At 47.0% G+C, this 26,202-nt stretch overlaps 12 protein-coding genes across 12 annotated transcripts; 6 read left to right on the top strand and 6 right to left on the bottom strand.

The window, feature by feature from the left end:
- Positions 1-274: 274 nt before the first annotated feature.
- Positions 275-2,367, top strand: BKA55DRAFT_725712 (uncharacterized protein; the record flags this gene model as incomplete). Its single annotated transcript, XM_046201118.1, has 3 exons — positions 275-349; positions 416-615; positions 670-2,367. 3 exons carry the CDS (start codon positions 275-277, stop codon positions 2,297-2,299), a joined length of 1,905 nt encoding a protein of 634 aa, XP_046051010.1. The 3' UTR covers positions 2,300-2,367.
- Positions 2,368-3,116, bottom strand: BKA55DRAFT_316501 (uncharacterized protein). The gene is made up of 2 exons (XM_046185665.1): positions 2,809-3,116; positions 2,368-2,759 (listed from the first exon to the last, which is right to left on the bottom strand). Exons 1-2 carry the CDS (start codon positions 3,023-3,025, stop codon positions 2,437-2,439), a joined length of 540 nt encoding a protein of 179 aa, XP_046051009.1. The 5' UTR covers positions 3,026-3,116; the 3' UTR covers positions 2,368-2,436.
- A 338-nt stretch (positions 3,117-3,454) lies between these two features.
- On the bottom strand, positions 3,455-4,497 carry BKA55DRAFT_592755 (uncharacterized protein; the record flags this gene model as incomplete). The annotated part of the gene is made up of 2 exons (XM_046195439.1): positions 3,455-3,761; positions 3,818-4,497. 2 exons carry the CDS (start codon positions 4,495-4,497, stop codon positions 3,455-3,457), a joined length of 987 nt encoding a protein of 328 aa, XP_046051008.1.
- Positions 4,498-4,763: 266 nt separating this feature from the next.
- Positions 4,764-6,886, bottom strand: BKA55DRAFT_564090 (general substrate transporter). The gene is made up of 7 exons (XM_046192460.1): positions 6,557-6,886; positions 6,271-6,507; positions 5,796-6,221; positions 5,600-5,742; positions 5,376-5,551; positions 5,250-5,325; positions 4,764-5,201 (listed from the first exon to the last, which is right to left on the bottom strand). The coding sequence occupies exons 1-7, from the start codon at positions 6,732-6,734 to the stop codon at positions 4,959-4,961; spliced, it is 1,479 nt and encodes a 492-aa protein (XP_046051007.1). The 5' UTR covers positions 6,735-6,886; the 3' UTR covers positions 4,764-4,958.
- Positions 6,887-6,993: 107 nt separating this feature from the next.
- On the top strand, positions 6,994-8,269 carry BKA55DRAFT_736803 (uncharacterized protein). The gene is made up of 6 exons (XM_046201347.1): positions 6,994-7,184; positions 7,240-7,713; positions 7,760-7,817; positions 7,872-7,924; positions 7,978-8,100; positions 8,152-8,269. The coding sequence occupies exons 1-6, from the start codon at positions 7,117-7,119 to the stop codon at positions 8,210-8,212; spliced, it is 837 nt and encodes a 278-aa protein (XP_046051006.1). The 5' UTR covers positions 6,994-7,116; the 3' UTR covers positions 8,213-8,269.
- Positions 8,270-8,749: 480 nt separating this feature from the next.
- BKA55DRAFT_508852 (uncharacterized protein) lies at positions 8,750-11,146 on the top strand (the record flags this gene model as incomplete). The annotated part of the gene is made up of 6 exons (XM_046187475.1): positions 8,750-8,835; positions 8,899-9,420; positions 9,469-9,905; positions 9,961-10,220; positions 10,272-10,628; positions 10,682-11,146. 6 exons carry the CDS (start codon positions 8,750-8,752, stop codon positions 11,144-11,146), a joined length of 2,127 nt encoding a protein of 708 aa, XP_046051005.1.
- A 752-nt stretch (positions 11,147-11,898) lies between these two features.
- On the bottom strand, positions 11,899-14,008 carry BKA55DRAFT_592751 (heterokaryon incompatibility protein-domain-containing protein; the record flags this gene model as incomplete). The annotated part of the gene is made up of 2 exons (XM_046195438.1): positions 11,899-11,915; positions 13,096-14,008. The coding sequence occupies 2 exons, from the start codon at positions 14,006-14,008 to the stop codon at positions 11,899-11,901; spliced, it is 930 nt and encodes a 309-aa protein (XP_046051004.1).
- A 447-nt stretch (positions 14,009-14,455) lies between these two features.
- BKA55DRAFT_736800 (uncharacterized protein) lies at positions 14,456-15,473 on the bottom strand (the record flags this gene model as incomplete). Its single annotated transcript, XM_046201346.1, has 4 exons — positions 15,138-15,473; positions 14,838-15,085; positions 14,718-14,783; positions 14,456-14,655 (listed from the first exon to the last, which is right to left on the bottom strand). Exons 1-4 carry the CDS (start codon positions 15,248-15,250, stop codon positions 14,456-14,458), a joined length of 627 nt encoding a protein of 208 aa, XP_046051003.1. The 5' UTR covers positions 15,251-15,473.
- A 1,933-nt stretch (positions 15,474-17,406) lies between these two features.
- On the top strand, positions 17,407-19,620 carry BKA55DRAFT_640647 (glycosyl hydrolases family 43-domain-containing protein; the record flags this gene model as incomplete). The annotated part of the gene is made up of 2 exons (XM_046197130.1): positions 17,407-19,125; positions 19,337-19,620. The coding sequence occupies exons 1-2, from the start codon at positions 17,544-17,546 to the stop codon at positions 19,618-19,620; spliced, it is 1,866 nt and encodes a 621-aa protein (XP_046051002.1). The 5' UTR covers positions 17,407-17,543.
- A 1,009-nt stretch (positions 19,621-20,629) lies between these two features.
- BKA55DRAFT_564080 (uncharacterized protein) lies at positions 20,630-22,808 on the top strand. Its single transcript, XM_046192459.1, has 2 exons — positions 20,630-21,012; positions 21,065-22,808. The coding sequence occupies exons 1-2, from the start codon at positions 20,911-20,913 to the stop codon at positions 22,499-22,501; spliced, it is 1,539 nt and encodes a 512-aa protein (XP_046051001.1). The 5' UTR covers positions 20,630-20,910; the 3' UTR covers positions 22,502-22,808.
- A 1,210-nt stretch (positions 22,809-24,018) lies between these two features.
- BKA55DRAFT_564078 (uncharacterized protein) lies at positions 24,019-24,584 on the bottom strand. The gene has a single exon (XM_046192458.1). The coding sequence runs from the start codon at positions 24,421-24,423 to the stop codon at positions 24,043-24,045; it is 381 nt and encodes a 126-aa protein (XP_046051000.1). The 5' UTR covers positions 24,424-24,584; the 3' UTR covers positions 24,019-24,042.
- Positions 24,585-24,737: 153 nt separating this feature from the next.
- On the top strand, positions 24,738-26,185 carry BKA55DRAFT_674325 (uncharacterized protein). The gene is made up of 3 exons (XM_046198052.1): positions 24,738-25,520; positions 25,572-25,913; positions 25,964-26,185. The coding sequence occupies exons 1-3, from the start codon at positions 24,948-24,950 to the stop codon at positions 26,039-26,041; spliced, it is 993 nt and encodes a 330-aa protein (XP_046050999.1). The 5' UTR covers positions 24,738-24,947; the 3' UTR covers positions 26,042-26,185.
- Positions 26,186-26,202: the final 17 nt, after the last annotated feature.

Raw genomic sequence — 26,202 nt, 5'->3', positions numbered from 1 at the left:
TCTTCCAATGAGATGATGAGCTGTATGCCTCGTTGCTTTTTTCTGGCATGGAGATATGATTTGGAGTCACGATAACCAATGCTTTTTGCAGGGTTTCTCAATTCAAAAAACCGTCCAAAACACGGGCAAAAAAATCGACAAATTTTGAATTCAGTTTACCATAAAAAGCTGAACAGTCGCGCAATGGATTCTTACCTTTCTTTTCATTTCAATCATGCACATGTCTCTACTCTCTACCTCCGCCATACTATACATTTCTATTACTACCTAGAAAATGTCTGACTCGGTAGATTCCGCCAAGGCTGGCGGTGCTGCTGGTGACGCACCCCTAACAAAGCCTTCGCTAAGAGTGAGTTGCTTCCATATGGACCGGACGTACGTGCAGAAGCAAAGAGATACTTATGCATAAAATTAGGTCCCAGATGCGGCCCTCACTGGTGTGACTAGCCGTGAGCAAGACCTGGCCGATGGTCCTTCACTATTAGGCATCGGTGACGGGCAAGGTGACCCATACACTGATTTGACCTGGGAAACAACGGAGAATTATGTTCCACAGGCAGGTGTACTGTCGTCGCTTCTGTTTAGATTGCCACAGCCCGGGCCCACAGAGGTCATGTCATCTTCTGAGCCTTCACACTCAGGGCCTTCTTAAACTGTTCCAACCCAAAGCGTCTCACACGCAAGCAATTCACACCACAAGGAAGTGCTGCTTACTTCAACTGATGGACCAAGGATCAACCACTCATTGTATTGGACCCCTGAGTTTTCATGGCAGGGCTCTCACCTCTGTTTTGATGATCAGCCACTCGAGCTACCAGAAACACGCGATGGCCAATCTTCCAGAGCCGGCCCTGACTCAGAGCACGCATTCTCGTTATCTCACAGGTCCTTGCCTCATATAGGAGGGCTCGATCGTGGCAATGACGAGTTTCAGATATCTGCAATTGCTGGTATTGGAAGTTTCGCCCAGTCTGAAACCGTCTTTCGCGGAGAATTCATCGAAGCCGGATTGCCAGCTCACGTGGAAATTGCCATGCAGGAGACCATCAAAAACATAGTGGAAACACTTGTCGACGACTACTACAGATCCTATGCGCCACAGAAACGGACTCTTGCAGCAAAGCGCAAGCAGGCTGATCGAAGCTCCAGTAGTTCGACCAGGAGCAGTCGAGCATCAGTTGCACGGAAAGGTGCTAAAGCTGGAAGCCGCAAAGGTCAGACTATTGATGGGGATGGGGGAAGTGAGGATGAGGAGTCTAGTGGCAACAGGCAAAGCCCGTCCGATACTGATACATCTGTCGAAAACACCCTCTTCTGGGCTTGTCCTTTCATGAAATGGGATCCCAGAGAGCACAGACACTCTTGTGTCAAGAAACTCAGGGACATACATGGCCTCAGAAAGCACATTCAAGAGAAGCAATTTGGTAAACACTGTCCTGAGTGTTTTCGAAAGTTCTCCGAAGACACAACTGACGCCCCTCCGCACCCATGCGTCGAAATATATGATCTTCCGCCACGTCCAGAGGCAGGACTCATCACGATGGATATGCAAACTGCGATCAAAGAAAGACCCGACCCTAGAATGAGTCAAAAAGAGAAATGGGAGAGACTTTTCAAAATTGTTTTACGCTACGAGCCGATTCCTTCAAGCCACTCCCTCGATCATGAGATGGCGCTGGTTCTTTGTAAAGTAGACGACCTCTTCTGTCGGCCATCTGTGCAGCGCAGAGTTCGCCATATGATACACGAGTCTCAACTTGCGTCTAAACTCAATCGTATATGGAGAAGGCTTGATGAGCTTGTGTTTGAAAGATTAGTACAATGGTTTTTGGACGCCCTCAATGCTAATGTCATTGAGATGAACGCTCGGATAGCTTCCGAAGAAGAAACAGTTGATCATGCACAACCCATTTCGACTATGGAAAACGGCATACCTGATCACTCATACACACTTGATTCGAGGGGCACCGGGTATGATCAGAATGAAATCACCACAATTCAGTCTGGCCTCTTGATAAAAGTCGACGACACCACCACTCCGATCCCAGAACTATTTGCGGACCAGTCAGAAATCGGAGTCGGGGAAACTCATGGTCGTCTTGAAGCCACTGATACCTACGGACTTTTCTGTTCAGACGTGGCTGGAAATGTGACTGGAAATGTGAACTTTGAAGAGACTGGGAGTGATCCCTTTTTGAGACCCGCGGGAGGGGATCTTCCTTGGTACAGTGGACAAGGGATGTTTGAGACGGAGCTTGATCAAATGTGGAGTGATCAGAGTTTCCCCCAGGGGACTTAGTTTAGGAGTCATTTCTTTCAATTTCGTTTACTCTCCTCGGTTATTTCCTGTTCTCAGTATACTCGTTTTGTTGCAATTATAGAGGGTTATGACAACACCAACTGATAAACTTTATGCTGAGCTCATAGGTCTTGATATTAATCTACCCAAGGAAAAGCAAAGTTGCAATCGAGACTCTGAGATGGCTCAGATAGACTCTCATTTGAAGACGAGTCCTCCGAATCTATATCGTCGCTATATTGAGCCTTGAGTCTCAAACCCCAAAGTCTTGATTCCTCCGACTCGAGCTGAAAAGCCCTTTGTTCCACATGAACCATATCATCTAGTAACCGCTTCAAAGTCCGTTGTGTTTCTATCGTGGACGAGCAGAACTCCATGTCTCTGACGCCTTCTAGTAAGCTTTTTGATAGTGACCGTCGCTGGAGATATAGTTGTTGCTTCTCGTGTAATAGTTGATGAACTGCCAGTGATGTTAGAAGGGTTGCAAGAGGTCTGGTTAGATAGCTTACGGTTTTGCTGGAGATTTGGCCAGTGGCAAGTTTGGCATAGAGCTGTGCATTCAGAGCATCGTGCTTGCCCGTTTACTCGTACGCATTTTCTGCGGTTACGGAGACAGAAGAGACATGATGATAGAATTGTGCTTTTGGACTTTTGCTGCTTGGTTGTTGAGCTTCTTGACTTGCGAGCTCGAGGCTTGCTCGTTTGCTTTTTTGTTTGGCTGGGCATTGTGAAGTGTGTGTAGTCAATGTTGGGTTTATTCTGGAAGATTGATTTGGACCTCGTCGCGATGTTGGTAGCTAGATAGTATAGATTGAAAGTATCGTCGGCTTATGCAGAGCGGTGACTTGGGGTAGGTTCTATAGCTATGTCATTTACCGAACTTCAGTCGCCGCATGATGTAAGAGCCGAGGAATTAGTCTATGGCTTTGTTCCCATGATTGACTGAGACTATTTGGAGAACGGCCGGCTTTAGCTCCAGACGCCGAAGCAGAGGCCGAATGTCGGTAAGCGGCAAATGCTTCCATAAATAGCCAAGCCTCTCATCAGCCCCTCGATGCATGGAATGAAGAATCATTTGCCGTAATATCAATAGAAATAGTGAATACAATTTTGTGACCTCATGAGGCTAGTAGTCCCTCCAAGTAAGCCGTGTCTTCAGATGCCGAGCAGCGCCCCCTTGACGCCGCTGGCTAGCTGTGCTCTCCAAATCTTGTGCTCGTTCAGCATAAACAACTCCCCATTTCTACCAAAACAAAAGTTCGCAATGCCTCCCGAAATGAGAATCTTTCCGAGTAACACGCCGCCTGGTGACCAGACGTTTACGCCATCGCCACAGCCACTGTAAACGTTGCCCTTCGTATCGCATTTGATGCCATCGGGGATACCGGTGTCTGCCATTGCGAAAACTCTCTTGTTGGTGAGGAATGGCTCACCTGAGATGGTTGATAGGTCAAAGGCATAGCTATTGTAAATTATTAGCAGGTTATCTCCATGGTCTTGTGGCGTTGGGCGACTTACATGGTCCTTGCTCTAGTGTCATCAGTAGTTCCATCACCATGAATCCAGTCGGTATCAGTGATGTAGACAACCTTCTCATCAGGACTGAATGAGATGCCATTCGGTCTGCCAAATCCATCTGCCACGACCCGCACAGACTCGTCTTTCGGATCATATCTATAAACCTGGTTTCGTAGTTGGGGGGCTGGCCTTATACCCTGCTCGTATCCATAAATTGGATCCGTGAACCAGACAGAGCCATCAGAATGAACAACCACATCATTCAGAGAATTGAAATCACGTCCGTAGAAGGAGGTAACAAGTGCTGCACATCTGTAAGGTGCGATAGGCTGCATGAATACAAGACCTCCTGGCGTAGTCAAGGATCCTTGGGAGCAGAAGAGTACGCCGCCCTTGTAGTTCACACCACCATTCGCCATGATAACATCAGGAGAGTTGACTTCTTCGCAGCTAATGAATTTTCCATCGGGAGAGAGTTGGACCTTGCTTATTTGGATCGTCTTCTGGCCGGTCGTTGGATCTGGGAATTGGTTGCTCGTGATGAACAGGGCATTTTCTTCTGGAATGAAGACTCCAGCTTCGTGGGCAAAGGGATATTGGTCGTTCTCATGAATCACCTCGATCGTTGAAGAAGCGTCAAAGATGGCATTTGCACCATTGTTGTAAATCTTAAATGACATCGTGCCGAGTAGTCAGGGTTGTATCCGGGGTTGCAGTGCTGGGGTAGCTAGAAATGCGGGATATGAAGAGGAAGATAACATAACAAATATTGGGCATCGGGCTTTGGAATTTGGAGGTTGAGCTGGGTTACCTGCCGTTACCCCTCAGCGGCTAATGCCAAACATAATTCCGTTCCCAATCTGGAAATGTCTGCAGCGGGTGGCTCATATGCCGAAGCCACACAGCGAGAATACGTAAACTCTATGCATACGGACGATAGAATATCCAACCAAGCATTATTCGGCAGTAAGCGCCTTTCATGTAACTTTCACATGACATCATTAAAGATATGCCAATCGTATTGATTACTATTCGCCCCTTTCTCCTCTTTGAAGCCCGTCAACTAAATCTTCAGAACTATCTTACAACATGTGAATAGTGCATCCTCAGCTCTCACTTCTCAATATGACTTCTGGATAGGTTAAGCAGCAGTCTTGTTTCCAACAGACTCCATCATGACAACAGCAGCATTAGTCTTCTCATCAACCTGGCTAATAATATCCTCTCCACCGAAAAGGTGATCAACATCCTCCAACTCAAGACCCTTGGTCTCAGGGAAGAAGAGGAAGATGATAGGAACCCAAAGACTGTTCAAGACTGCGAAGATGATGTATGTCCTCCAGCCAATGTTGTCAATGGAGATGGGAGTGATTTGGACGATCATCTAGAAGGATATCAGCATAGCTATGTGTTACAGAACTGGGTGACATACGTAGTTGAAGATCCAGTTTGCGGCCGTGGAGATAGATGAACCGCGCTGTCGGAGGCGTAGAGGAAGGATCTCAGAGCTGCAATCTGTCAGTATTGGACAAGGAAGTTTGGTGTGGAAAGTTCTTACGGATAGACCCAGACGGTCGCCTGGAAACCAATAGTGAAAGCACCCTGGAAGACAAACAGCATAGCTGCAGCTGCAATACCCGCGGCATGTGCCGTAGCGGTATTGTTCTCGACCTGGTAGATCAAACCTGCCTGGACGGCCATAGTAGCAGCCATGACGCTGATCATAGACAAGAGCTTCTCAAGTTAGCTTAGCATATAGTGACAAGTTCGAGGTGTACTTACAAGAGGTCTTCGTCCAATGCGATCAATCAAGACCCAAGGAATGAAAGAGGCAACAAAGAACCAAGTCTGGAGGAAACCGGACATGAGGGCTGACATGTGAGCAGAGAAACCGACACTCTTCTCAAAGAGGGTGCTCGAGTAGTCTATATATCATCAGTATAGTTCAACAACGTAATAAAGCAAGGTAAAGACTTACAAATGATTGCGTTGATACCTCCGAGTTGCTGCGCAGCTTGCAGAAAACAAGCCAAAAGAAGTCGTTTGCGAGACTTGATGCTATCTTCTTTGAGAAGATCCTTCCAAGAACCTGAACCAATGGAAGTCTCATAGGCGACAGTCTGGGTGATGACGCTATGGAGAACCTGAACCTCAGGATCATCAATGGAAGTGCCCTGGATTTGAGCAAGGACTTTGAGGCACTCCTCAGGCCTGTCATGTGCTGCCAACCAACGTGGTGTCTCGGGAATAACAAACAGGAGACCCATGATGACCAGAATAGGAAAACACTGAAGAATGACGGGAACGCGCCAAGCATAGCTGCCGGTATGCGATGACAGGGCATAGTCGATCCAGTAAACGAGGAAGATACCGAAGTTGAGAGTCGAAAGCTGAGCGCAGACGTCTATAAGACATTAGAAAGGTATTACTTATTATCGAGGACAATAACTTACAGATACCACGGCTTGACTTGGGACTAAACTCAGCCTGCATGACAGGAACAGTAGAGTTGACAGTACCCAGACCAAAGCCCGAAACAATACGGCCGACGATCATCATAGCTCGTGTATAAGAAGCAGCTTGGAGGACGGCACCAATGATCAAGAAGACGCAACCCACAAAGACAGAGCGTCGACGACCGAGCTTCTCACCCCAGATAGAGGAGAAGACGGCACCAAAGAAGCATCCAACTATTACATGTAAGTGGCTAACATAGTTCATAGGCAAAGTGGAACTTACTCTCGAAAATGGCGACAATAACGCCGATCATATCAGAATCGGGACTATCAAAAGTGTCCTTGAAAGCCGAAGTGTTGACAAGACCACCCATGAGGCCATTGTCATAACCGATGAGCATAAAACCCAACGACGTCAAGACACTGACGGTCAAGATGAGGCTCTGGCCCTGCAACTCCATGATGAGCAATTGATCGTGTAACAAACAATAAAATAGAGTGTTGATATGCCTTGTATCGTGGAGAACGAAAATCAAATTCAAAAGGCAGAGACGGAAGATGGGTTAATAAAGACAAACCCACATTCCAAGCTTAATACGACTCTACTCCGTGGGGACCCCATGTTTGCGGGGAAAGGGTTACCAAACTTTCTCCAGGATTCATTAGAGCTAATTTCAATTGCCGTCGGTGTTTGAAAAAGGAGTTGCCGATGGTAAATGGCTTCGGAATAGCGGCAGAGCTAAGTTTACTAGGTTTTAGCTCTCGCCCTTTATAAAATGAGCAAGTAAAGTCAATGATGAGCACTTGGGTACAATTAAACTTGATAATGCGAATCATACAAGGATGTCGCTTCGATTGCAGACGATAGACAATAACCTCAAAGGCCGATTGGCTTTGGTGACGGGTTCAAGGTGAGTTTGGTATTTGTTGTTGGAGGTGTATTGTCAGCCAGGCTAACGATTGTAGTGGCGGAATAGGTTCCGCTGTTGCAAGAGCCTTTGCTGCTCAAGGTTGTGATGTTGGCTTGCATTATTCTTCTAGTAAAGGAAAGGCAGACAAACTTGCACATGAGCTGAGTGAGACATACCCATCTCAGCTGTTTGTGCCTGTGCATGCAGATCTTTCACAAAGAGAGTCAACGAGAGCCTTAGTCTCAAACTTGCTGAGTCAAGATGTTGTATCCTCCAAGCACAAGGCAGTATCTATTCTGATTGCAAATGCTGGCTTGGGAAGACGGATCCGCGATGTTGCGGAGATTGGAGAAGATGACTGGGATGAGATGATGGAAGTCAACAGTCGAAGCCAGTTTGTCGTCACAAAGGCTTGTCTTGCTGGTATGAGACAGCAAGGTTGGGGGCGAGTTATCCTGGTTGGAAGTATAGCTGCCCGAGGAAGTGGGCTGAATGGATGCCATTATGCTGCATCAAAGGGTGCTCTGACGTGAGTAACACGGAAATCCTCGTATGGTCACGCTGACAAGTCATAGTTCAATGGGTCAGAACTTGGCCACTTTGTTGGCACCCGAAGGCGTTACAGTGAACATCGCAAGTTCTTCAAGCTGTCTATCAGAATTCTGTGGAAACTAACGATTTGTGTAGGTCTCGCCAGCTATGATTGGCTTCACGGGCATGATTCCTCCGCCCATCTCAGAGTAAGATTCTCGGGCTATCTCAATATTGCAACTTGGCTAATCTTTGTCTGTAGAACCTGGAGTAAAGGATGTGATTTGGAAGAGCTGAAAAAGACTGATCCTGGTCTTGCCATTGCTGCATCTATTCCAGTCCATCGCCTAGGCTCGCCTAATGAGGTTTGTGAAGCGATCATCATGTAAGTCCTGTTGAGCGCAAATAGCCTTCACTCGTCTAATAGGTTCGATAGGCTGGCAAGAAATGGATACATGACCGGACAGGATATCCTGTTGAGCGGCGGTTTGAAATAGGTTACTAGATTACAATTAAAGAGCCAAGGGCAATGCATCAACTGTAAAATTAGCTAGAATAGATATTTCTTACAGTGTAACTCGTATAGATTTAAATCAAGACATTTTGGCTGCGAGTTTATCCTCTTATTCCCGATCCCTTTTCAATATCAGGTGGTTCAAACTCCGAGCAAGAGGAAATTCCACAACTTATTCCCTTAGCCGACCCATACCCTCGGAGTAGCTCGCGCTTTAGTGTGAGACGATTGACGACCAGGGTTCTCAGCTTCAATAGCCATCACCAATAATTCTCAGCTTCCATGTCATTTTCTAGAATCTAGACCCCCTAGTCACTTTTCGTAGCGGAATATTCCGTCCTAGCTCAGTATCTTCAAGCCCTGTGACATCGGTACTTGTCCATAGCTCAAAGCTTAACCCAAACCATACCAATCTGGGCCTCTTAGACCGATGTCGTCGTATGATTAGTTAACCAAGACCCTCATCATATTCAAATGCCGCGTTCCCCTCTCCTCTCGGTGTTTGAAACCTCCACGCATAATGACACCACCGACGGGACCAGAGACCGAGAAGAGGGTTTCGAGAGCTTGCGTGAGCTGCAGATCTCGTAAGACCCGATGCGACCTGTAAGTCGTGGCAATTGCCTCCACTGGCTAAGAAATCAGTTGACGTGTGAGAAGTGATTCTAGTGGCGTGCCTGGAGACCCTCCATGTCGGCGATGCATCGAGAAGAACCAAGAATGTATCCTCGCTACATCTCGACGCGGTGGTCGTCGCATCAAGGGCCAACGTCTTGGTTACTCTAGATCAACAAATGATTCTCATCAACCATCGCCAAGCAGACCCATCAACCGAATGAATCAGGTGCCAGCACAAGAACCCCGTGAACCAGACCAACATAGTGAATGGTTGTCGTCAAATCTTGGATCACCTCTTGATCAACAATTCGAGGATGATGAAGAGCCTACAGGTGATGCGGTGCGACTCAAAGGTCACTTCACATCGTCAGATCTTTTAAACCCGTCTGATGCTTTGGATCTGTTGGCTCATGTGGCTGATATGGAACCTGAGGGGCATGCACAAACACAAGACGCAGAAGGTGACCCTGAAAACTCGACAAGGATGGCAAACACATCCCAGGGTGTTTGTGCCTATCCACCCATTACCTCTGGAGCATTGACTCTTTCTGAGGCAGCCTTTCTTATCGAACAGTAAGTTCATATATACACATATTTCTGATGCAGGCTGACGCGATAAAGCTACCATGATAACTTCCACATCTTCTTCCCCATCGCATACAGCGCCGCCTTCGACTCCAGCCGCATCCTGGAACTCGTCGAACACGAACCATACCTAATTACAGCCATCCTCACCGTCGCCACAAAAGATGATCCCTCGTGGTCCAGAGCCCATAACGCCTGCGCTAGGCATATGGAGACACAGATCTCCAAGCTGATATATACCGGCTCGACCACAGTCGGTGCCGTTGAAGCTTTATTGATACTAGCAGAATGGGCACCTCAGCCACTGGAGGAGAACCTCATGATCGGTTGTGGCAAAGAGGACCAGGGTTCATGGATGCTAGTTGGTGTTGCTATCCGTCTCGCGTATCTGCAGAACCTTGAGCAGACTGGACTTGTGCAAAGAGTTGAAGGTGCGCAAGATAATCTCTGTAGAAAGAGGATAGCTTGGGCTGGTAAGTAATTTTATCTCCGCCATGTGGCGCTCTTCGGCGACTGACGGGAAGACAGCTTGCTATATGAGCGATCGTCAAGTTTCGATCCGTCTCGGAAAAGGGTTCTGGTCTCGTGGTCCAGGCCCATCCGTCAACCTTCGAGCCGCCGACTTTCCATATCTCCAAACTCAAAAGCTTGGAAACGATAATCTAGCCTTACTCTTTCAAGCACATCTTGAAATTACTCAGCTATTCAGTAATGCACATGACATTCTATACTCATCAACAAGTCATAGAGAGCAATTATACATAGGAGGAGAGTACGTGAGATACATTGTAAGCAAATGTCTCTCCAACTTTCATAGCGTCGTATAGCTAACTCTATAGGATGACTTCTCCTCCGTTCTCCGCAGATGGAAACTCTCCTGGGGCGGTCTCAGCTTCATCCCCCGCGTCAAAGCATCTCTTATGCTATCATATGATTTTCTTCGTCTATATATCAACGCATTTGCTTTTCAAGCAAACCTCAATCGCATTGTTCGTCGGTCAAAGAAGAGACCGTCTGGTCCCTTGTTCTCGGAACTTGCCGCTGCCCCAGATGCAAGGTTCATCTACGAGTCTATCGACGCAGCAAATTCTATCTTATGCACGCTCAATAGCTTTATAGACCCCACTGAAGCTTTCAAGTATATGCCGCTCAAGTTTTATCTTTATGTTATCTATGCTGCAGTATTTTTATTCAAGGTGAGCATTTCTTCACCTCATTCTTGAGCAAGTCTGATAATAATCGTCTACAGGCCATTTTTGCTGGGGCTATCAAACCATCAGAAGCACGAGGTGTGCGCCGTGCCATCTACGAAACTATTTCTCGTCTACAGAAAACGTCGAATAATCAACAAGGCCTCGGTCAGCGCTACGCTAGATCTCTTAGGCTTCTCTGGTTGAAGATGCTAGGAAAGTCAAGATCACGGAACCCTGAAGTTGAAGGACCATCAGACTGTTTGGCCTTGACTAGCCACGGAGCTTTACAGTCGCAGGCTGAATCGAGTGAAGGAAATATGAACTCCGATCCATTTAATAGCTTCTCATGGAAAGATCTTCATTCATTGGGTGAGTTTATATCAAATGATGGGACATCACTTTTCAATGATAATTTCATTATAAGTCCAGAACAGGACTCGGTACAAGGAGCGGAAGGACCTGAACACTTCAGTGGAAACTTTTACTCTGGCTCATTGGGTGAGATCGACATAATATTCTAATACATTATTCAGGAGTATACCCACTTCAGAGGATATAATCAAAGTTTGGTGTGGAGTCTTGCAGTGAACTTTGCGTGATAGAACTCGGGGCTTGACTAGATCATTGGGTTTATATCTCATCCAACCCCACCAGCCGGTAAAAGCTCTCCTGTCCTCACTCTCGTCATGTTGTTTGACTTGAATGCGTGGCAAAAGAGTCCTAGTGCTTATTCCATCCGCTGTCATGACCCCACTCAAGGCTCTTCTAACCCCTCAACATCATACGTACAGTAGTAGAGCCATTCTTGGTATATAAAGGCTTCCAGTGTCAGCTTACGGTGACCACAAGCCATAACTCGACAGCTCATCAGGTCAAGTTTTTACAAAATGGCAACATCCCAAAGCAAAGACCTCCCCTCTTCCTCATTCTTTTCTGCATTTGCAGCAAATTATCTCCAACAAACTGGAAGAAGCACATACCGTGTCCTTGACTTGGCCTTTGATGACATTCAAGCCACAAAACCTGTCGCCAAGGGCTCGGTGGTTCATGACAATGCCGCTGGTCCAGGGATAGCCGCTTCGGTTCTTGTTGACAGACTCGCGGCTGATGGCCTGCCTCAGATTCTGGTCACGGATAATGTACCACCAATGGTCCAAGCCGCCCAAGATTCTTTCACTTCGCTCCCACAGATCGAGTCAAAGATCCTCGATTCTCAGAACTTGGAGGGGATTCCTGACGAGCACTTCACACACAGTATCCTCAATTTCAGTGTTTACACCCTGGCTGATCCTGTCAAAGGCGTCAAGGAAATCCACCGTACGCTCCAGCCTGATGGTCTCGCCGTCATCTCATGCTGGAAGCGCTTTGGAGTTGGCGGACTCATTCACGCTGCCCAAGCACTTGTCCGACCAGACCTTCCACCTTTGAAAATGCCTCATCCAGAGTTCTTTGAACCTGGTGTTCTGGAAAAGACGACCGTTGAAGCTGGATTTGACTCTTCTAAGTTTAAACTTGTGGAGGACAGTATTATTGTTAGTGGACCTGAACTGGAAGATGGTTTGAAGAAGTTTATGCTGGGAGACTTGATGCGTCCTGCTCGTGCTGGATATACTAGTGATGAGGAGAGAAGATGGCCAGAGGCTGTTGATGAGGTACTCAAGAAGGAAGTTGAAACTTATGGGGGGGTCAAGTTCGAGAGTTGGGTTCTTCTGGCTCAGAAGTAGAGGTATCAAGCTTCGAGATACCTAAACTTAGTTTTTGAGAATTATCTGATCATGAAGAGATATCATAGCCACCATTTCTCCATCACGAATATGATACGTCGACTGAGGATATATCTTAACCATCCCTGATCGAATTCCATTCTCCCAAAGAGTATTAGGCCGGTACAAATCATTCTTCTCCTTAAGAATGGCAAGATGAGACTTGATACCTTCTATATCATCCTTCCTGACTATCCATCCAATAGTCAACGGAGATGAACCCTTCAGGTTCGGCTTGCTTTGGAATGCAAGTCTAGCATAAAAGAGACCATCTTTAGGGGGGAGAAAAGTAAACGATTCCGAATCCCAGCTCTTTGATCCTGATGCTTCGAGGATTGTCAATGACATCGTCTCCATAGCGCAACCAAGAACAACCGTAGACGGTCGGTTTCTTCCATAGAGTGGAGAGTTGTGGCGGATGAAATGCTGAACATAAATATGTGTTGGCTTGATCGAAAGCGTACGCGTCGTTTCAACCTCACGAACCAACTGTTCACCCGTGTTGATTCGAGCGTATTGACCACAACTATCCAGCCGTCCAAGCTTGATGCCGTACCATATATCTTTCCTCGGATTTGACTGGTGAGTAATATCCAAAATGGCGTGGAACTCATCAGATCCCGGATCATGCTCAACAAGACGGACTTGTAGATGCAGGCCCTTATTCGTCATTTCAAATGGTATGTCGACTTGTTTTGGTAATATACCACGGCATTGATCGCTGTAGAAATTCCTTGGTGAAGGAGCAAGCAGGCCGCTGAATGTTCGAGCTGGCGAGCTTGGCTCAGAACGCCATGCAAATAGTGTATGGTCGGGCTGCTTCTTGATAATCTCCTCTTGCAGTCGTATAAAAGCATTCTTCCCTTCACCGTAGAGGAGTGGCATGTGAACATCAAAAATTCCCAGCAAGCAGTATGCCTGATCTTCGATGCGAGTCGTCTCACGCCTTGCAGCCCATGACATTCTCGTGGCAGCTGAGAAGGAGCCAAGATCGCCGATATAAAGGACCTTTCTGGGAATTCCAGTGATCTGAGCAACTTGACTGGCAAGACTCATCCGCTCAAGCTCTTGGGGATCTCCATCTTCTTCTGCGGTCATATCCATGCGAAAGAAACCATTGACTAGGTGTTCTCTGTAACGATTCTTTGATATCTCTCCGATCATTGTCCAGTTTGCATCGAAGAATTGGCGAACTCGAGGAGCCAAGAGCTCTTGTAGTGTCCAGCCACGTGTGAACCACCGTGCTTCTCCGAGAGACTCATCTATTTGATTTGATTCTTCCTCATGGACCACGTCTTCTAGGTATATATAGCAGACGGCCGAGTTTCGGTACCACGAGAACATGGAGTTGATAGCTTCTGAGAGTTCTGCACTGCTTGACTTATCGATGCAGCAAGTATCTACCCAGCAGTAGTCGAGGCCGTCTTTCTTAGACTGCTTGGCACATAATTCGATCTTTTTGTACCCTTTTTTCAGTTTCACGTCGGATGAGTTGGTGCGTATCTCTTGAAAGAGGACCTCCTCACTAGTGTGACCCCACGTGTGTGACAGGATTGCATATTCGGGAATATTGCTATAGAACTCTTCAAGTTGCAAAGTCGAAGCGTTGATAAGATACATGATGATAAATATACTATGTCAATCGCGAAGGGCAATAAAGGAAGAAGAAAATGAGGGGAGTCAGCTTGAGGAGATGGATCCCATAAATAGCCGCATGGTTGCAGGGGCTAGCTACTCAGCTCATTGGACAGTGGAACCAAGTTCTAAGTGAAGCTAATACAGCCTCAATGGATAATGGTTACGATATCTAACAGTCTCATCCTGCAAGGTATTAACTGGCTAATTAAGTTCAACACTTCACTTTGTTTCAAGGGACGTAGATCATGGTCAGTACTGTAGATAAAGTATGGTCCATAACATTAACACATTGAACCTAAGATTTAACCATAGGAAAATAATGAGACCGAGGTGGTTTTCCATCCACAAGAAAGTGAAGCCTACTATTGACGTTTCTCTAACCTCGACCAGTTGAGAGTTTTGCTCCTTCAGTGACGAAATTAACCCCTGTCATTGACAGCACAGTTCCAGTGGGGTCCATGCTGAGGAGGAGTTACGTCGATTCGAACCCTTACGATCATAAAGCTGGCACTCTTGCCGGAAGATTCCGTGGAGGACCATGGTACACCAAGGCTTGGAGGCGCAACGCTTGACGCAAGCCTCCATCGTGGCAACATAGTGCGTTTCCCGTTGGCTAGAAGGGCCATGGACTGTATTTTCTGTCAGCCATTTTGCTGCGTATGGCAACTGGGTCGTGCCTCTGCTTGCTTACATCTTCCGCACCAGAAGCGGTACCTGGTTCCTGCCACCGTACTGTACTTTGAATGCTGGCCAGTGCCTTGTATCATGTTAGTTCATGGGGACTCTAGGTTCAGGAAGACTTGGCTCTTACAACTAGACTGTTGGAAGTCTTTGAGAAGAGCAGAGTCAGCCAGAATGCTATCGCACTCTGCTTTGCTAGCGGCCGGCTCGGCCTTCAAAGCAGTCTCTTGCTCAAGACAGGCGTCTTTCTCTTCATCACAAGTCATAGCAAAGGGGTCTTCTTCTTCATCCTTATCCTCCTTGAAGGGATCTTCTACGTCTTCCTCGACCTTGACCATATAGTAGGCATCATCGTTTGGCTTCTCTGTACCACCCTCCCTACCAACGACACATTTCTTGGATGGGGGATGGCAGGTAGAGGCGGAGGCACCCAGCGTCTCTGGCGAGGGCGGTACACTCTGCGGGAGAGTCGATACCACTGTGGCTCTTTCCGATGCGTAGCCAGTTACATTTGTACTCGACGACGTAGCCAGGACTAATCATCTCACGAGTTCCTGGGACACATGTCGCCTGAACTTGAGTGACACTCAGTAAGGGGGAAGGAGGTGAGCAGCTGAGGCTTTCATAGTGATGAATAGTGCAGTATCAGAGTTATAAAAGTTAAGAGAATATTTCGAGGAATGGCGGTGTAACAAAGGAATAAAGGGTAATCCTAAGTAGAAAGACTTGGGAAGAAAGGATGAGATGGTGGTGGTGAGAGATTCTGAGCATGGTTGAAGGTGCGAGGGTTTAAATACTTGTTCCATCTCTGTCAATTCCCTTTTGAAATCTTGTTGACGGCCTTAGGCAACATTCTCTTTTCTGTTTTCTCTTAATCCGAGCAATAAGGGCATGTACGGTCTCTGAAGTCTTTCCTGCATATCCATATTGCCGCTAAGGATGAATGGAATTCCCTTTGCTTTATTGTTTTAGACGGCTGAGCCAATAGTTCATGTTAACCAGAGCACAACTTTCGAGATCTACCTCAACAAGTACATGAGGACCCTCTCATTGTCCCAGACTCTCCAAGACGATCCCCGAAATTGGCCAGCTGCCAGTGTGAGATACATCCCTTATCGGTGTTATCGCCAGTTCGCAACCCATTCTGTCAACTCGATTCAGCCAGCTGCATGGAAACCTAAAGTATCCCTTGGTCATTCTAAAGCTCTTACAGTTCTTCCTCAGTATCACAGTCACTGCCTTGTGTTCCTATGGAACCCATTCCCTGCTCTTGTCCCTTTAAGCTGAATGGCCCGACTCTGCCGTGTTTCAGACCCCGCTCCATGGCTTGCAAGTTGTAGGTGATAGGCAGACCAGGATTGTCTTACCTCACTTTCCCAAAGACCTCGGTTATCTCATCTGCAGGATAGCAAGATGAGATTCCGAAAACCTGTGTCAGGGGACTTGAACCAGCACCAGTTTCTTCCACTTATCCACAGCTGCAGGTTGTCGTGTAACATAAAGGCAAATTTTTACATCCCTTGCGTAACAACGAATTATAACTTCCCATTCGAACTCAGTTTGATCTTCTGCGGCCCTGTATGACACAGGAAATGCGTGTTGATACCTTTTTGGCTCCCCAGATGCTAGATATCAAGACAAGTGACGGTATCCCGTCTCGGACGCTGTATCTTTTCGTCCCTCGATCTGAGGCAAGTCCTTGTCTCTACACAGAAAAGGATCAGACTGTCTCTGAATTCCTTCTGCCCTTCACGTTTGCAACATCTGGTTGGTGAAAATATTGAGGGTCAAGCTGAAAGCCCAAGCAAATTTGACTAGGTAATTCGCGTTGACATCGTTGATTTGGCCAGCCGTCCCGATCCGCCGCTAAAATCATGGGCTGAAAAGCATCCGCGGCATTTCATTTTGTCTCAGTGCGCAGTATGTCTCAGTTCTGCATATCAACGCTAATGGTAACTACAAAACAAGTACCTGGATGCCCTTTGGTACGAGCAGATTGCTGGGATCAACGTAATCCCTGAGTTTTAGTCTCAGCCAACTGCGTTCAGGGATGTGAGCCTGGCCTTGTCTCTGAAGATGCACTTTCTGTCTCAGTGCAGCTGTGACAAACCGATAATCTCTGCCACTTTCGACTTGATAATCTCTCGTCCAAAGTTTTACATGAGATAAGACTCTAGATGGATGTGAAGGAACTTGGGGGGAGTTGATTGGTAGTTTTGGTCATTATGTCTAGGTCACTGTGAGCATAGCAATTCATAGATGGAATGTGGACAGCGCCCAAATGGTTGTACCTCAACCAGACTTTATCAGTTCTCGTAGCTGTTGTGGTTTCGACTTCTTTTCATTTAGACTCTCAACATGTCGTGACCTTGCAACTTCAAGCGACATTCCGCGATAAACTGACGCGGGGAATCTAAGGACATGATCGGTGTCTTTTGAAAGATAGAAAGAATATCAAAAGGCGAGAGTGAGTTCTATAATAGAATTCGATCAGAGTCTTTCGAATAAGCGTCATTATTAGGGAATAATGAATATTCCATAATATCATGCTTGTCACAACTTCTCGTCGAGTTTCTTAGCGTACATGACTTAGGAGCGATACTCCGCGAGAGTGGGGAGATGGTCCGATGGATCTGCGTTACGCCCATATATCATGGATCCGATGATCAAATCAGACTCGTCTGGCTAAACGTCTCGCTCTTGGTCTGTTAGTAAAGCAGACAGGTCGGTACAATGCATGCGGGGTCAGAGTATAAGTTCTTGCGTCAGCCAAAGCATGTTCACTTCTTCAGGTCTCTGAACTATTTTTGAATTTCAACTTTACAGAGCCACCAAAATGCCTACGATTCGCAATCCTGTCCTGCCTGGATTCAATCCAGATCCTTCGATAATCAGAGTTGGCACTGATTATTATATCGCCACGTCGACGTTCGAATGGTTCCCTGGCGTCCAGATTCATCATTCTACCGACCTTGCAAACTGGAAACTCATCACTCGTCCTCTGGATCGCAAAGGTCTTTTAGATATGAGAGGAGATCCAGATAGCGGTGGTATCTGGGCTCCTTGTCTTTCATACGACGGTCAAAAGTTTTGGCTTGTGTATACTGATGTGAAGAGAAAAGACGGCACATTTTGGGACTTGAAGAACTATATCACTTCTTCCGAGTCCATCTATGGACCTTGGGCAGACCCCATTCATGCGAATTCTTCAGGCATCGATCCTTCACTATTTCACGATGATGACGGTAGAAAGTGGTTCGTCAATCAGCGAAGAGACCATCGTTTTCCAAACAGAGAACATTTCTGTGGCATTATGCTACAGGAGTTTGACCCAAAAGCTGGGAAGCTTATTGGGCCGCAGAAGAAGATCTTTGATGGGACTGAGATTGGTATCACAGAGGGGCCACATATCTACAAGCGGCACGGGTGGTACTACCTTCTTACAGCCGAAGGTGGAACTTCATACGATCACTCATGCACTCTTGCTCGATCTCGAAGCATTTGGGGTCCTTACGAACTACACCCGGACAAGTACATCCTTTCCTCACGTGACTCTCCATCAACCGAACTCCAACGTGCTGGGCATGGAGATCTAGTCGCGACACCAGACGGAAGAACCTATCTTGTTCATCTTCTCAGCCGACCGATAACAGAGAATCGCCGCAGTGTCCTCGGACGAGAAACAGCTATCCAAGAAGCATTTTGGAAAGATGATGGCTGGCTATACGTGAAAAATGGACCGGTTCCTTCAACACTCGTCGATGTACCAGGTACTCGAAATGAGGACGACAATTGGCGAGAGGTTCGATACACTTTCGAAAATGGGCTGCCTCTCGATTTTCAATGGCTTCGCACCCCAGAGCCAGACAGAATCTTCTCCACTGACGCAAAACTGGTTCTTTACGGCCGTGATGCTATCGGCTCCTGGTTCGAACAAGCCCTTGTAGCTCGTCGCCAAACCCATTTCTCATATGACGCCGAGGCAGTCATCGACTTCCAGCCTGAGAACGAACGCGAGTTTGCAGGCCTCACTGCCTATTACAGCCGCTTCAATTTTTTCTATCTTCACATCACAGCTAATGAAGATGGCGAGAGACTCTTATCTATCATGAGCTCGGAAGAATCTTGGCCAACTGGGTCACTCGGAATCCACCATCTGGATCCAGTCACGTTACCAGCCACGGGTAAAGTCAAGTTGGCGCTTACTATAAGGGAGGCAGAGCTACAGTTCTACTACTCTGTTGACGATAAGCCGCTCGAGAAGTACGGGCCTGTCTTGGACGCTTCTCAACTTTCAGACGAGTGCAGTTGTGGCCCTCGAGGTTCTGGAGGTTCTTTCACTGGTGCATTTGTCGGTATGGCTTGTTCGGACTTGAACGGGAATGGCAAGTCGGCAGAATTTGGCTATTTTGTGTATCGTCCTGTGAAGGCATAAGAAGAGGGTGCTTTAATGCTTAGCTTGAAATTGAATGGTCATGTTAGCCATTATAATCGTACTCAGAAAGTTCATGAACCTTTACTGAAGTGTATCTCGAATGACGCAACTTTTGAAACTGCCGAAGGTAACCTTCATCTTGAGTTTCATCTCCATTGATTAGTATAACGTCTAAACACTACATAAACTCAAAGTCTCAAACATCAATGGTTTGATCCGCGGAGCTCTCGGCCTCCGCTTCGGAGCAATTGACAGAATAATTGCATCCTCAATGTCGAAACTGCTTCCCGAAAGAGTATCCATTATGGATCAAGACCATTGCGGCGCGTCTTACGCAGGTGTCAGCCTTATCGGCATTCCGCAGCACACCAATTCCATACGCGTATCAAAGGATAAGCCTCACTCGCCCCTCGCGATTGGCGAACTGGCGAGTGGTGAAGGGGCGGGTAAGCCGGAATCGGAATATTGGGCGAGCTAAGCCACGACGACTAACATTGACGCTACGTAGATGATCATGCTGATCAGTAGAGACAACGACTCCAAAAATAACGATTTTGTCTTATATAAAGTCTCAATCTTCAATTGAGAAGATGGTAATTCGAATAGGTCATTCCATTGTATTCGTCACTACTACTCCATCATTTGCATCACCGCTTCTCATCATCTCAAAATAAACCTTGCTCAAATCTGACTTTACAACATGTCGATCGTCATGAACCATATCAAGAGCTTCTTATCAGGAAACTCATCTTCAAACTCGCCGAATCAGTACTACTCGCCATCTGAAAAGAACGCAAGCTCTTATCAATTAAAAACTGCATCACACAACGATCCAATTCCTCCACCGCCATATTCTTCAGGACCTGCCTGTGATCAGTACACGCCAAAGCCAGTTATCCTAGAATTCCAGCGGCCGTCGCAACAAGGCTACCGGGTATCTCGGCCAGAGGGCAGTAATGGTCAACGGTTTTTATATCGTCATAGTTGAAATATTCTTCTATCACCGGAAGAAATGATACCATATCAACTATTTCTGTTATCTTAGGAGGTTTCGAAGCTCAATAGAAATTGCTTTCAAATTCTTCGCGGATATCATGCAATTATAGCGGAATACCCCGCTGTGGATACTTTTTCAGGCACCATCATCACTGAATCGGCCGAAAGACAGTGGGGTCCAACATGAGGGAAGAGTCTGAAACTTGAAGGAATAGACAATCTCGTTCCAGGATTGATCGGCATATAGGGTCTGTTACAGGGTGCGGGACCCCTCAAGGCTATAAATTAAAGTGTAACTGTAACGTCAAAACAGGGCTGAAGTTTCGTATCAATTGCACTCTCGTCATACTTGTCCACTTTTTAAAACGGTTCTTTTATTCTCTGGAATGAATCTCTTTGGCTCAGACACTATCATCACGTGAAGAAGACCGTGTACCTGTAACGGTTGCACTGAAAAAACGCCAACGGGCGTGCTAACGACGCCATGGCACGCTGACAAGACCGCTGCGCAGCGAATCTTAGAGCTTACCTCAGATCTGAAATTGGACAAGTGGGGTTTTGTACGCCATCCCCCTTACTACGTAGTGTACTATCGATTTCTCTCCCTGATCAAGTTTAACACTCAACCCCTATCTTTATCTATATTTACCTGGGGAGATCCTTACTTAACACAATGTTTTAAGTCTCCTCTTCTGATCTGGGTCGCTCGTTTCTTGCATCATTCATTCGCTTCTTGGTTGTGAAAAGAAAAAAAAAATTGGCCATCGCTGCCATGTCGGAAAAAACATCGCCATACCGCCGAACGGCTATGGTGGCTGTATGCGTGTTGGTCTTTTTTATCCTATTTGAGACTTATTATCTTTATTCAGATGCCGTGGGTTTCGGCCTTTTCTCATTTGCTGCCTCGTAAACTGACACTGCCGCAGTGGACACCTACACATGGGTTATCGTCCGGATCCAAATCGACCGGGGCTTCACCATCGGTCCATGCGCCCTCGAAACCGAAGAAGAAGGTGATCAAGACGTCGCAGCTGCATTTCTTGCTGCCCGCCTCGAATCCGAATGACATGTTCTGCGCCATCGTTACCTCCGCCCTTGTCAACCGATATCCCGCTCCGTATATGGTCGGCTGGAAGGGCGAGGGTAAATACAACGCTTCCGCTGCGCATACCGCTAAGCTGTACTCGATCAAAAAGTACCTCGACGAACTTCCCCAAGGCGGCGACGATGACGACCTCGTCTTCTTCGGCGATGGATACGATGTTATGGCCCAGCTACCCGTTGAGGTTATTATTGAGCGCTACTTTAAGGTTGCTGCTGATGCCGACCGCCGGTTGGCTGACCGTTTTGGCATAACCGTTGAAGAAGCCCACAAACGCGGACTGAAGCAAACTCTATTTTGGGGCGCCGACAAGATGTGTTGGCCAGCCCTAAATGAGGCGCAGTGCACCAAGATCCCCGGATCGCATCTCCCTCGCAATGTCTATGGTCCCAAGACTGGCGGCGGTGATGTCACATATCGCGATGCCAAGTACTTCAATTCAGGAAGTGTCATTGGACCTGTAGGCGACTTGCGCAACTTTATCAACGCTGGTATTGCCAGTTTGGAGGAGACTTTCGACCCTAACTTTAAATACAAGACGTCGGATCAGATTTACCTCGCCAGACTTTATGCGCGCCAGGAACTCTCGCGCGCTGAGCAGATTGAGAATGAGTCGATGATGGCCAGCTTTGGCGACAACGCCACCACTATCGAAACGAAGAATATCACCGAGTACCATGCCGCCATCGATTTCGAGTCGGATTTCGTGCAGACTGGATGCTTCGCCCATAGATGGATGAACAAGCTCAACTACAACAACTCGGACAATACGGCAACCATGTCAAAGGATGTCTTCGACGTGGGCAAAAACTTCAAGCCCTATCGCATCCAGATGCCAGCGAATGTATACCGATCTCTCATAAAAGTCTTCAAATCTCTCCCTGCCGAGCTGGCCACAATGTCTGCCCGTGACTGGGTAGGCAGCCTAGACCTCGACACAAATGTCGCTACACGCAGCATTTTCGGTTTCTACCACGCCACCTGCAGCAAGCGAAACCTCATCTCCGACTTCAAAAAGTACTGGTTCCATCCCTACGCCGTCCCCCTGCTACAGGCTGGTTTCAAAGCTACCAAGCAAGATGAGCCCATTACTGAGAAGCTCATTGACGGACGCAAGTGGGTTTACAAGACAGTATACCCAGATTCAGGAGCACCTGAGGATCAACTCGGTGGTATCTTGACAGACTTCAAGAACGAGACATACATTCCCTTTTCGACCCTATGCGGCGATTATTTAGACATTCTTGAGCCTCGACACTAAAATATGAAATTGTAATGAGGTTGGTTAACGGAGTAAAGGTGTATTGGCATAAAGGATCAGGGCAAATTGGGGTTACCTACTGTATAACACTACACACGGCTTCAATGTTTTTTTTATATATATCTTCAAACATTCAGGGAAATCTGGCCAAGAATATATCATCAGTGACTTGAACAAACCTCCACAGCGTATCTCGTGCCTCAACATTCGCCATATGCCTACAGGTGTATAAAAGTAGATGACTCTTAAGCATACCCGTCTCGTGATCAGGTATCTTTCTTCTCGCTTGGAGGTCTATCGCTCGTGCTACTTTGTACATCACAATGTTCCTTTACAAAAGGTTTATGTCAGAATAAGCTGTCTATAATTTCTGGAGCGGAAGTCTGATCTCCGAACTTGGCCTTGTAATCCAGCTCATCGGCAGACGTCTGTGACAGCTTGCGCTTCAGTCTGAAAGCTACGATGCAACAGCTTGGTCATAAAGGTTGTCAAATATCATAACGCCTACATGATATATGCTATTGAAGATGCGGGGGTGGATACGAAAACCCCAATAAGAGATGATGCTATTCGAGTATAGGTAACATTGCGACAGACGCATGACCAAATCCGTTCATACAGGATCAAGAGTCTATCAGGGCTATTACATATCGGATGATGACATATGACCATGAATTAAGGGGAATGGCTTCTTCCGGGAGTACCTACAGGTAGGTATCATCTATCTGGGAGGAAGACCTCCGGTCCATTTTACGAGAGAGGCCCTGGAGCGGGAGCGGGTGGGGCGGACGGAGCGGACAAGGGCCGCTCGAGTCCGCTCATGTCAATATCACCCGCACTGAGGCAAGCAAAACACCGGCGCTTTAAATTCAAGGCTTTGCAATAAACTAATTGATATCATTCATGTTGAACAAAAGTTCCGAATTACAAATCATTGCCATAGGCTCTTTGTTGTCTCCCACCCGACACTCATATTCACTCCCGCATCAAGGGGCGGCTTCAACCAGGTGCTCGTCACCCTTCAAGACCCCCTTCTCCTGCAGATCCTTCTTCAAGTCTATCGGCGCATCCTTGTTTGTTTCGACTACATACTTTCCCTCCTTCTTCTCGCATACCCATGTCCAAGCCCCGAATCTGTCGCAGAGAGCTTTGTAGAATTCTTCTTCATTCTTTACTAGCTCTTGGGGAATCTTGTGGGTCGCGAAGGGAAGAGTGCGGGTAAAGGTTGTTTCGTATTCGGGAGCCATGATGATATTGTTTGTTTTCAGTTTGGTGGTTTGGTCTAGGATGGTGAGGTAGTTTATGTTGTAAGGTAGTAAGTATACCGCTGACGCGATATTTATACCCAATTCAAGGCACACTGAATCATTAAGCTTGAATTGTCGATGGCTACCAATATCTTCACGATATGACTTGATAGTGATCAATTTCACTAGTCAGGGACGCGCATACAAGCATGATATCCATCATCTCAACTGCACTACTGAATCCAGCAGCTTCATATCAGTGAAGAAAGCCTTCAATTCTCACTATCGAGCAGTCTAGTCTTGTTCCAGAACTCCCAGCTTTTGCAGGTACTCTTTCACGTTTATCGATTGATCATCGTTTGTTTCGACTGTGATCATTTCCTCTTTTGCGTCGTAGCGATTGACGAAGCTAAAGTCCCAGGCTCCAAAAAGTCCAATAATTGCGTTATCAAGCTTAGACTCATCTTTCACCAGCTTCTTTGGAATATAGTGTTTGTGAATTGGAAGATTGGGGTCAAACACTTTTTGGTAAGCAGGTTCCACAGGTTCCATGATGGGGCTTTGTATTGCTGTTCGGTGGGAGATACTTGCTCTGTTGCTGGGTAGTTGGTGTTTAACGCCATTGCGGTCCTTATTATATCTGAAATTGGCCTTCAAAAGACCGTGATTGACCATTGCAGACTGCCATGTTCACCACTAAGTCATCGACGGCTAGAGTGACCAAGTCCATCAGCTAGATCTGTGAATACCATCAACCAGGTAAACAGCACTTCGCACAATCACTCCCCATATCAACCACAGCTGAACGCTCACGAAAAAGAATTGGAGAGTCGGAGGCTGGTTCCTCCGTCATTCGAAAACGATAATGAGATTGGGTTTATTACGCCGGCTCCGGACCCACTCCCCGCTCAAGCCGGCCTATTTCCTGGAACATCCCGAGCGGCAGAGCGGACAATTATGGGGCCAAGAGCGGCATTCGCTCCCGACATCTTCAGTAACGGCATGACCATCGATGGCAACAGCAAGAGACTCTGTTGATGCTGATAAAGCAGAGTTGCAGATTGATCATCACAAATGTGCAGTCGTTGTCATAAGATTAGGTATATAAGAAGGGCTTCGCTCGACTTAGACAGCACTCATCAACTTCACTCAACGACGTTCTATTCACTTTACTTCAACTCTCTATCACAACTTCAACCATGCCCTCAAAGCTCATCGTTATCCTCGGAGCCACAGGCAACCAAGGCGGTTCCGTCGCCGAAGCCTTCCTCTCCGAACCAGGCTGGAAAGTCCGCGCCCTCACCCGCAACACCTCCAGCGCCAAAGCCCAAGCCTTGTCTTCCAAAGGCGCTGAAGTGGTCCAAGCCGATCTCGATGACCCTTCTTCACTCAATGCGGCTTTTGAAGGTGCTCACGCCATCTTCGCTGTCAGCGACTTCTGGGGTCTCTATAACGAGGCCAACAGATTCAGAACTAAGCCTGGTCAGGCTCTCAATGACTGGGCTTCTCAGCATGAGGAGCAGCAGTTGAAGAACGTCATTGACATTGCTGCCAAGATCCCCACGCTTGAACGCTTCATTCTCTCGTCTTTATCTCATTCGGAGAAGTGGTCCAAGGGTAAATATACTCGTGTATACCACTTTGACGGTAAGGCTCGTGCGACAGAGTATGCCCAAAAGGAGCATCCTCATCTGTGGGCCAAGACAAGTGTCTACCAAGCTGGACTTTTTCTAAGCAACTTCATTCTCTTGCCGCCGAACCAGCCTTTCAAGGTCAATCCATGCTTTATTCACAGTATGTGAACCCAGCTAACGCATGTTTAGAACGCCGAGGGAGTTGCTCAGTTCGTCTCAACTCTTGACGTCGACACAAAATTCCCCTACATCGCCCCTGAAGAGGACTCCGGTCCATTGGTCAAGGCACTCATCATCGACGAACCCGCAGGTCACAACCTCATCGGCTACAGAGAGTGGCTATCCGCCAATGAGATCGCTGCTGCCTTCACAAAGGCTACTGGTATCCCGTCAAAGGCCATCAAGGACGATGGCGCAATCCCCCCCGGTATATCCGATGAGCTGTTGGGCGAGATGATTGACTGTTTTGGGTACTTTAATGAGTTCGGTTACGAGGGTCGAGATGACCCTACTGTGGTTCATCCTCGCCATGCAAGTTCACAACTGTCTTTACTTTCAAGCAATCACTAACCTGAGCTCAGCTTAAGTCTGCGCCTAAGCTCAGTACTGCTGAGGACTACTTCAAGAGGCAGGACTGGACCAAGGTCTTCGGATCTTAAGAGAAAACCCCTGAAAGGTATTGTCTAAATACTACTGCGATCACTACAGAAGATGGACTGTGGATATAGTTGTTGCGAAAAGGTTCTTGTTACTTATGTTAAATCTCGTAGAGATCAGCTTGAATCGAATTATGTATACGCCTTGACCTCCTCTTGTACAT

Source organism: Fusarium redolens (genome assembly GCF_020744475.1).
Source record: "Fusarium redolens strain MPI-CAGE-AT-0023 chromosome Unknown BKA55scaffold_6, whole genome shotgun sequence".
Lineage (NCBI taxonomy): Eukaryota > Fungi > Ascomycota > Sordariomycetes > Hypocreales > Nectriaceae > Fusarium > Fusarium redolens.
This window is presented reverse-complemented; position numbering and strand designations above follow the sequence as displayed.

Bases quoted from the DNA above. Each gene is read 5' to 3' on its own strand.
- BKA55DRAFT_736803 (XM_046201347.1), top strand. From the start codon at position 7,117: ATGTCGCTTCGATTGCAGACGATAGACAATAACCTCAAAGGCCGATTG. The intron at 7,714-7,759 runs GTGAGTAACACG...GACAAGTCATAG, and splicing joins GCATCAAAGGGTGCTCTGAC to TTCAATGGGTCAGAACTTGG. The intron at 7,818-7,871 runs GCAAGTTCTTCA...CGATTTGTGTAG, and splicing joins AAGGCGTTACAGTGAACATC to GTCTCGCCAGCTATGATTGG.
- BKA55DRAFT_564080 (XM_046192459.1), top strand. From the start codon at position 20,911: ATGTCGGAAAAAACATCGCCATACCGCCGAACGGCTATGGTGGCTGTA. The intron at 21,013-21,064 runs GTGGGTTTCGGC...ACACTGCCGCAG, and splicing joins ATTATCTTTATTCAGATGCC to TGGACACCTACACATGGGTT.
- BKA55DRAFT_316501 (XM_046185665.1), bottom strand. From the start codon at position 3,025: ATGCCCAGCCAAACAAAAAAGCAAACGAGCAAGCCTCGAGCTCGCAAG. The intron at 2,760-2,808 runs GTAAGCTATCTA...CATCACTGGCAG, and splicing joins GCCAAATCTCCAGCAAAACC to TTCATCAACTATTACACGAG.
- BKA55DRAFT_564078 (XM_046192458.1), bottom strand. From the start codon at position 24,423: ATGGTCAATCACGGTCTTTTGAAGGCCAATTTCAGATATAATAAGGAC.
- BKA55DRAFT_674325 (XM_046198052.1), top strand. From the start codon at position 24,948: ATGCCCTCAAAGCTCATCGTTATCCTCGGAGCCACAGGCAACCAAGGC. The intron at 25,521-25,571 runs GTCAATCCATGC...ACGCATGTTTAG, and splicing joins CGCCGAACCAGCCTTTCAAG to AACGCCGAGGGAGTTGCTCA. The intron at 25,914-25,963 runs GCAAGTTCACAA...ACCTGAGCTCAG, and splicing joins CTGTGGTTCATCCTCGCCAT to CTTAAGTCTGCGCCTAAGCT.
- BKA55DRAFT_564090 (XM_046192460.1), bottom strand. From the start codon at position 6,734: ATGGAGTTGCAGGGCCAGAGCCTCATCTTGACCGTCAGTGTCTTGACG. The intron at 6,508-6,556 runs GTAAGTTCCACT...TACATGTAATAG, and splicing joins TATTGTCGCCATTTTCGAGA to TTGGATGCTTCTTTGGTGCC. The intron at 5,326-5,375 runs GTAAGAACTTTC...GACAGATTGCAG, and splicing joins GCGACCGTCTGGGTCTATCC to CTCTGAGATCCTTCCTCTAC.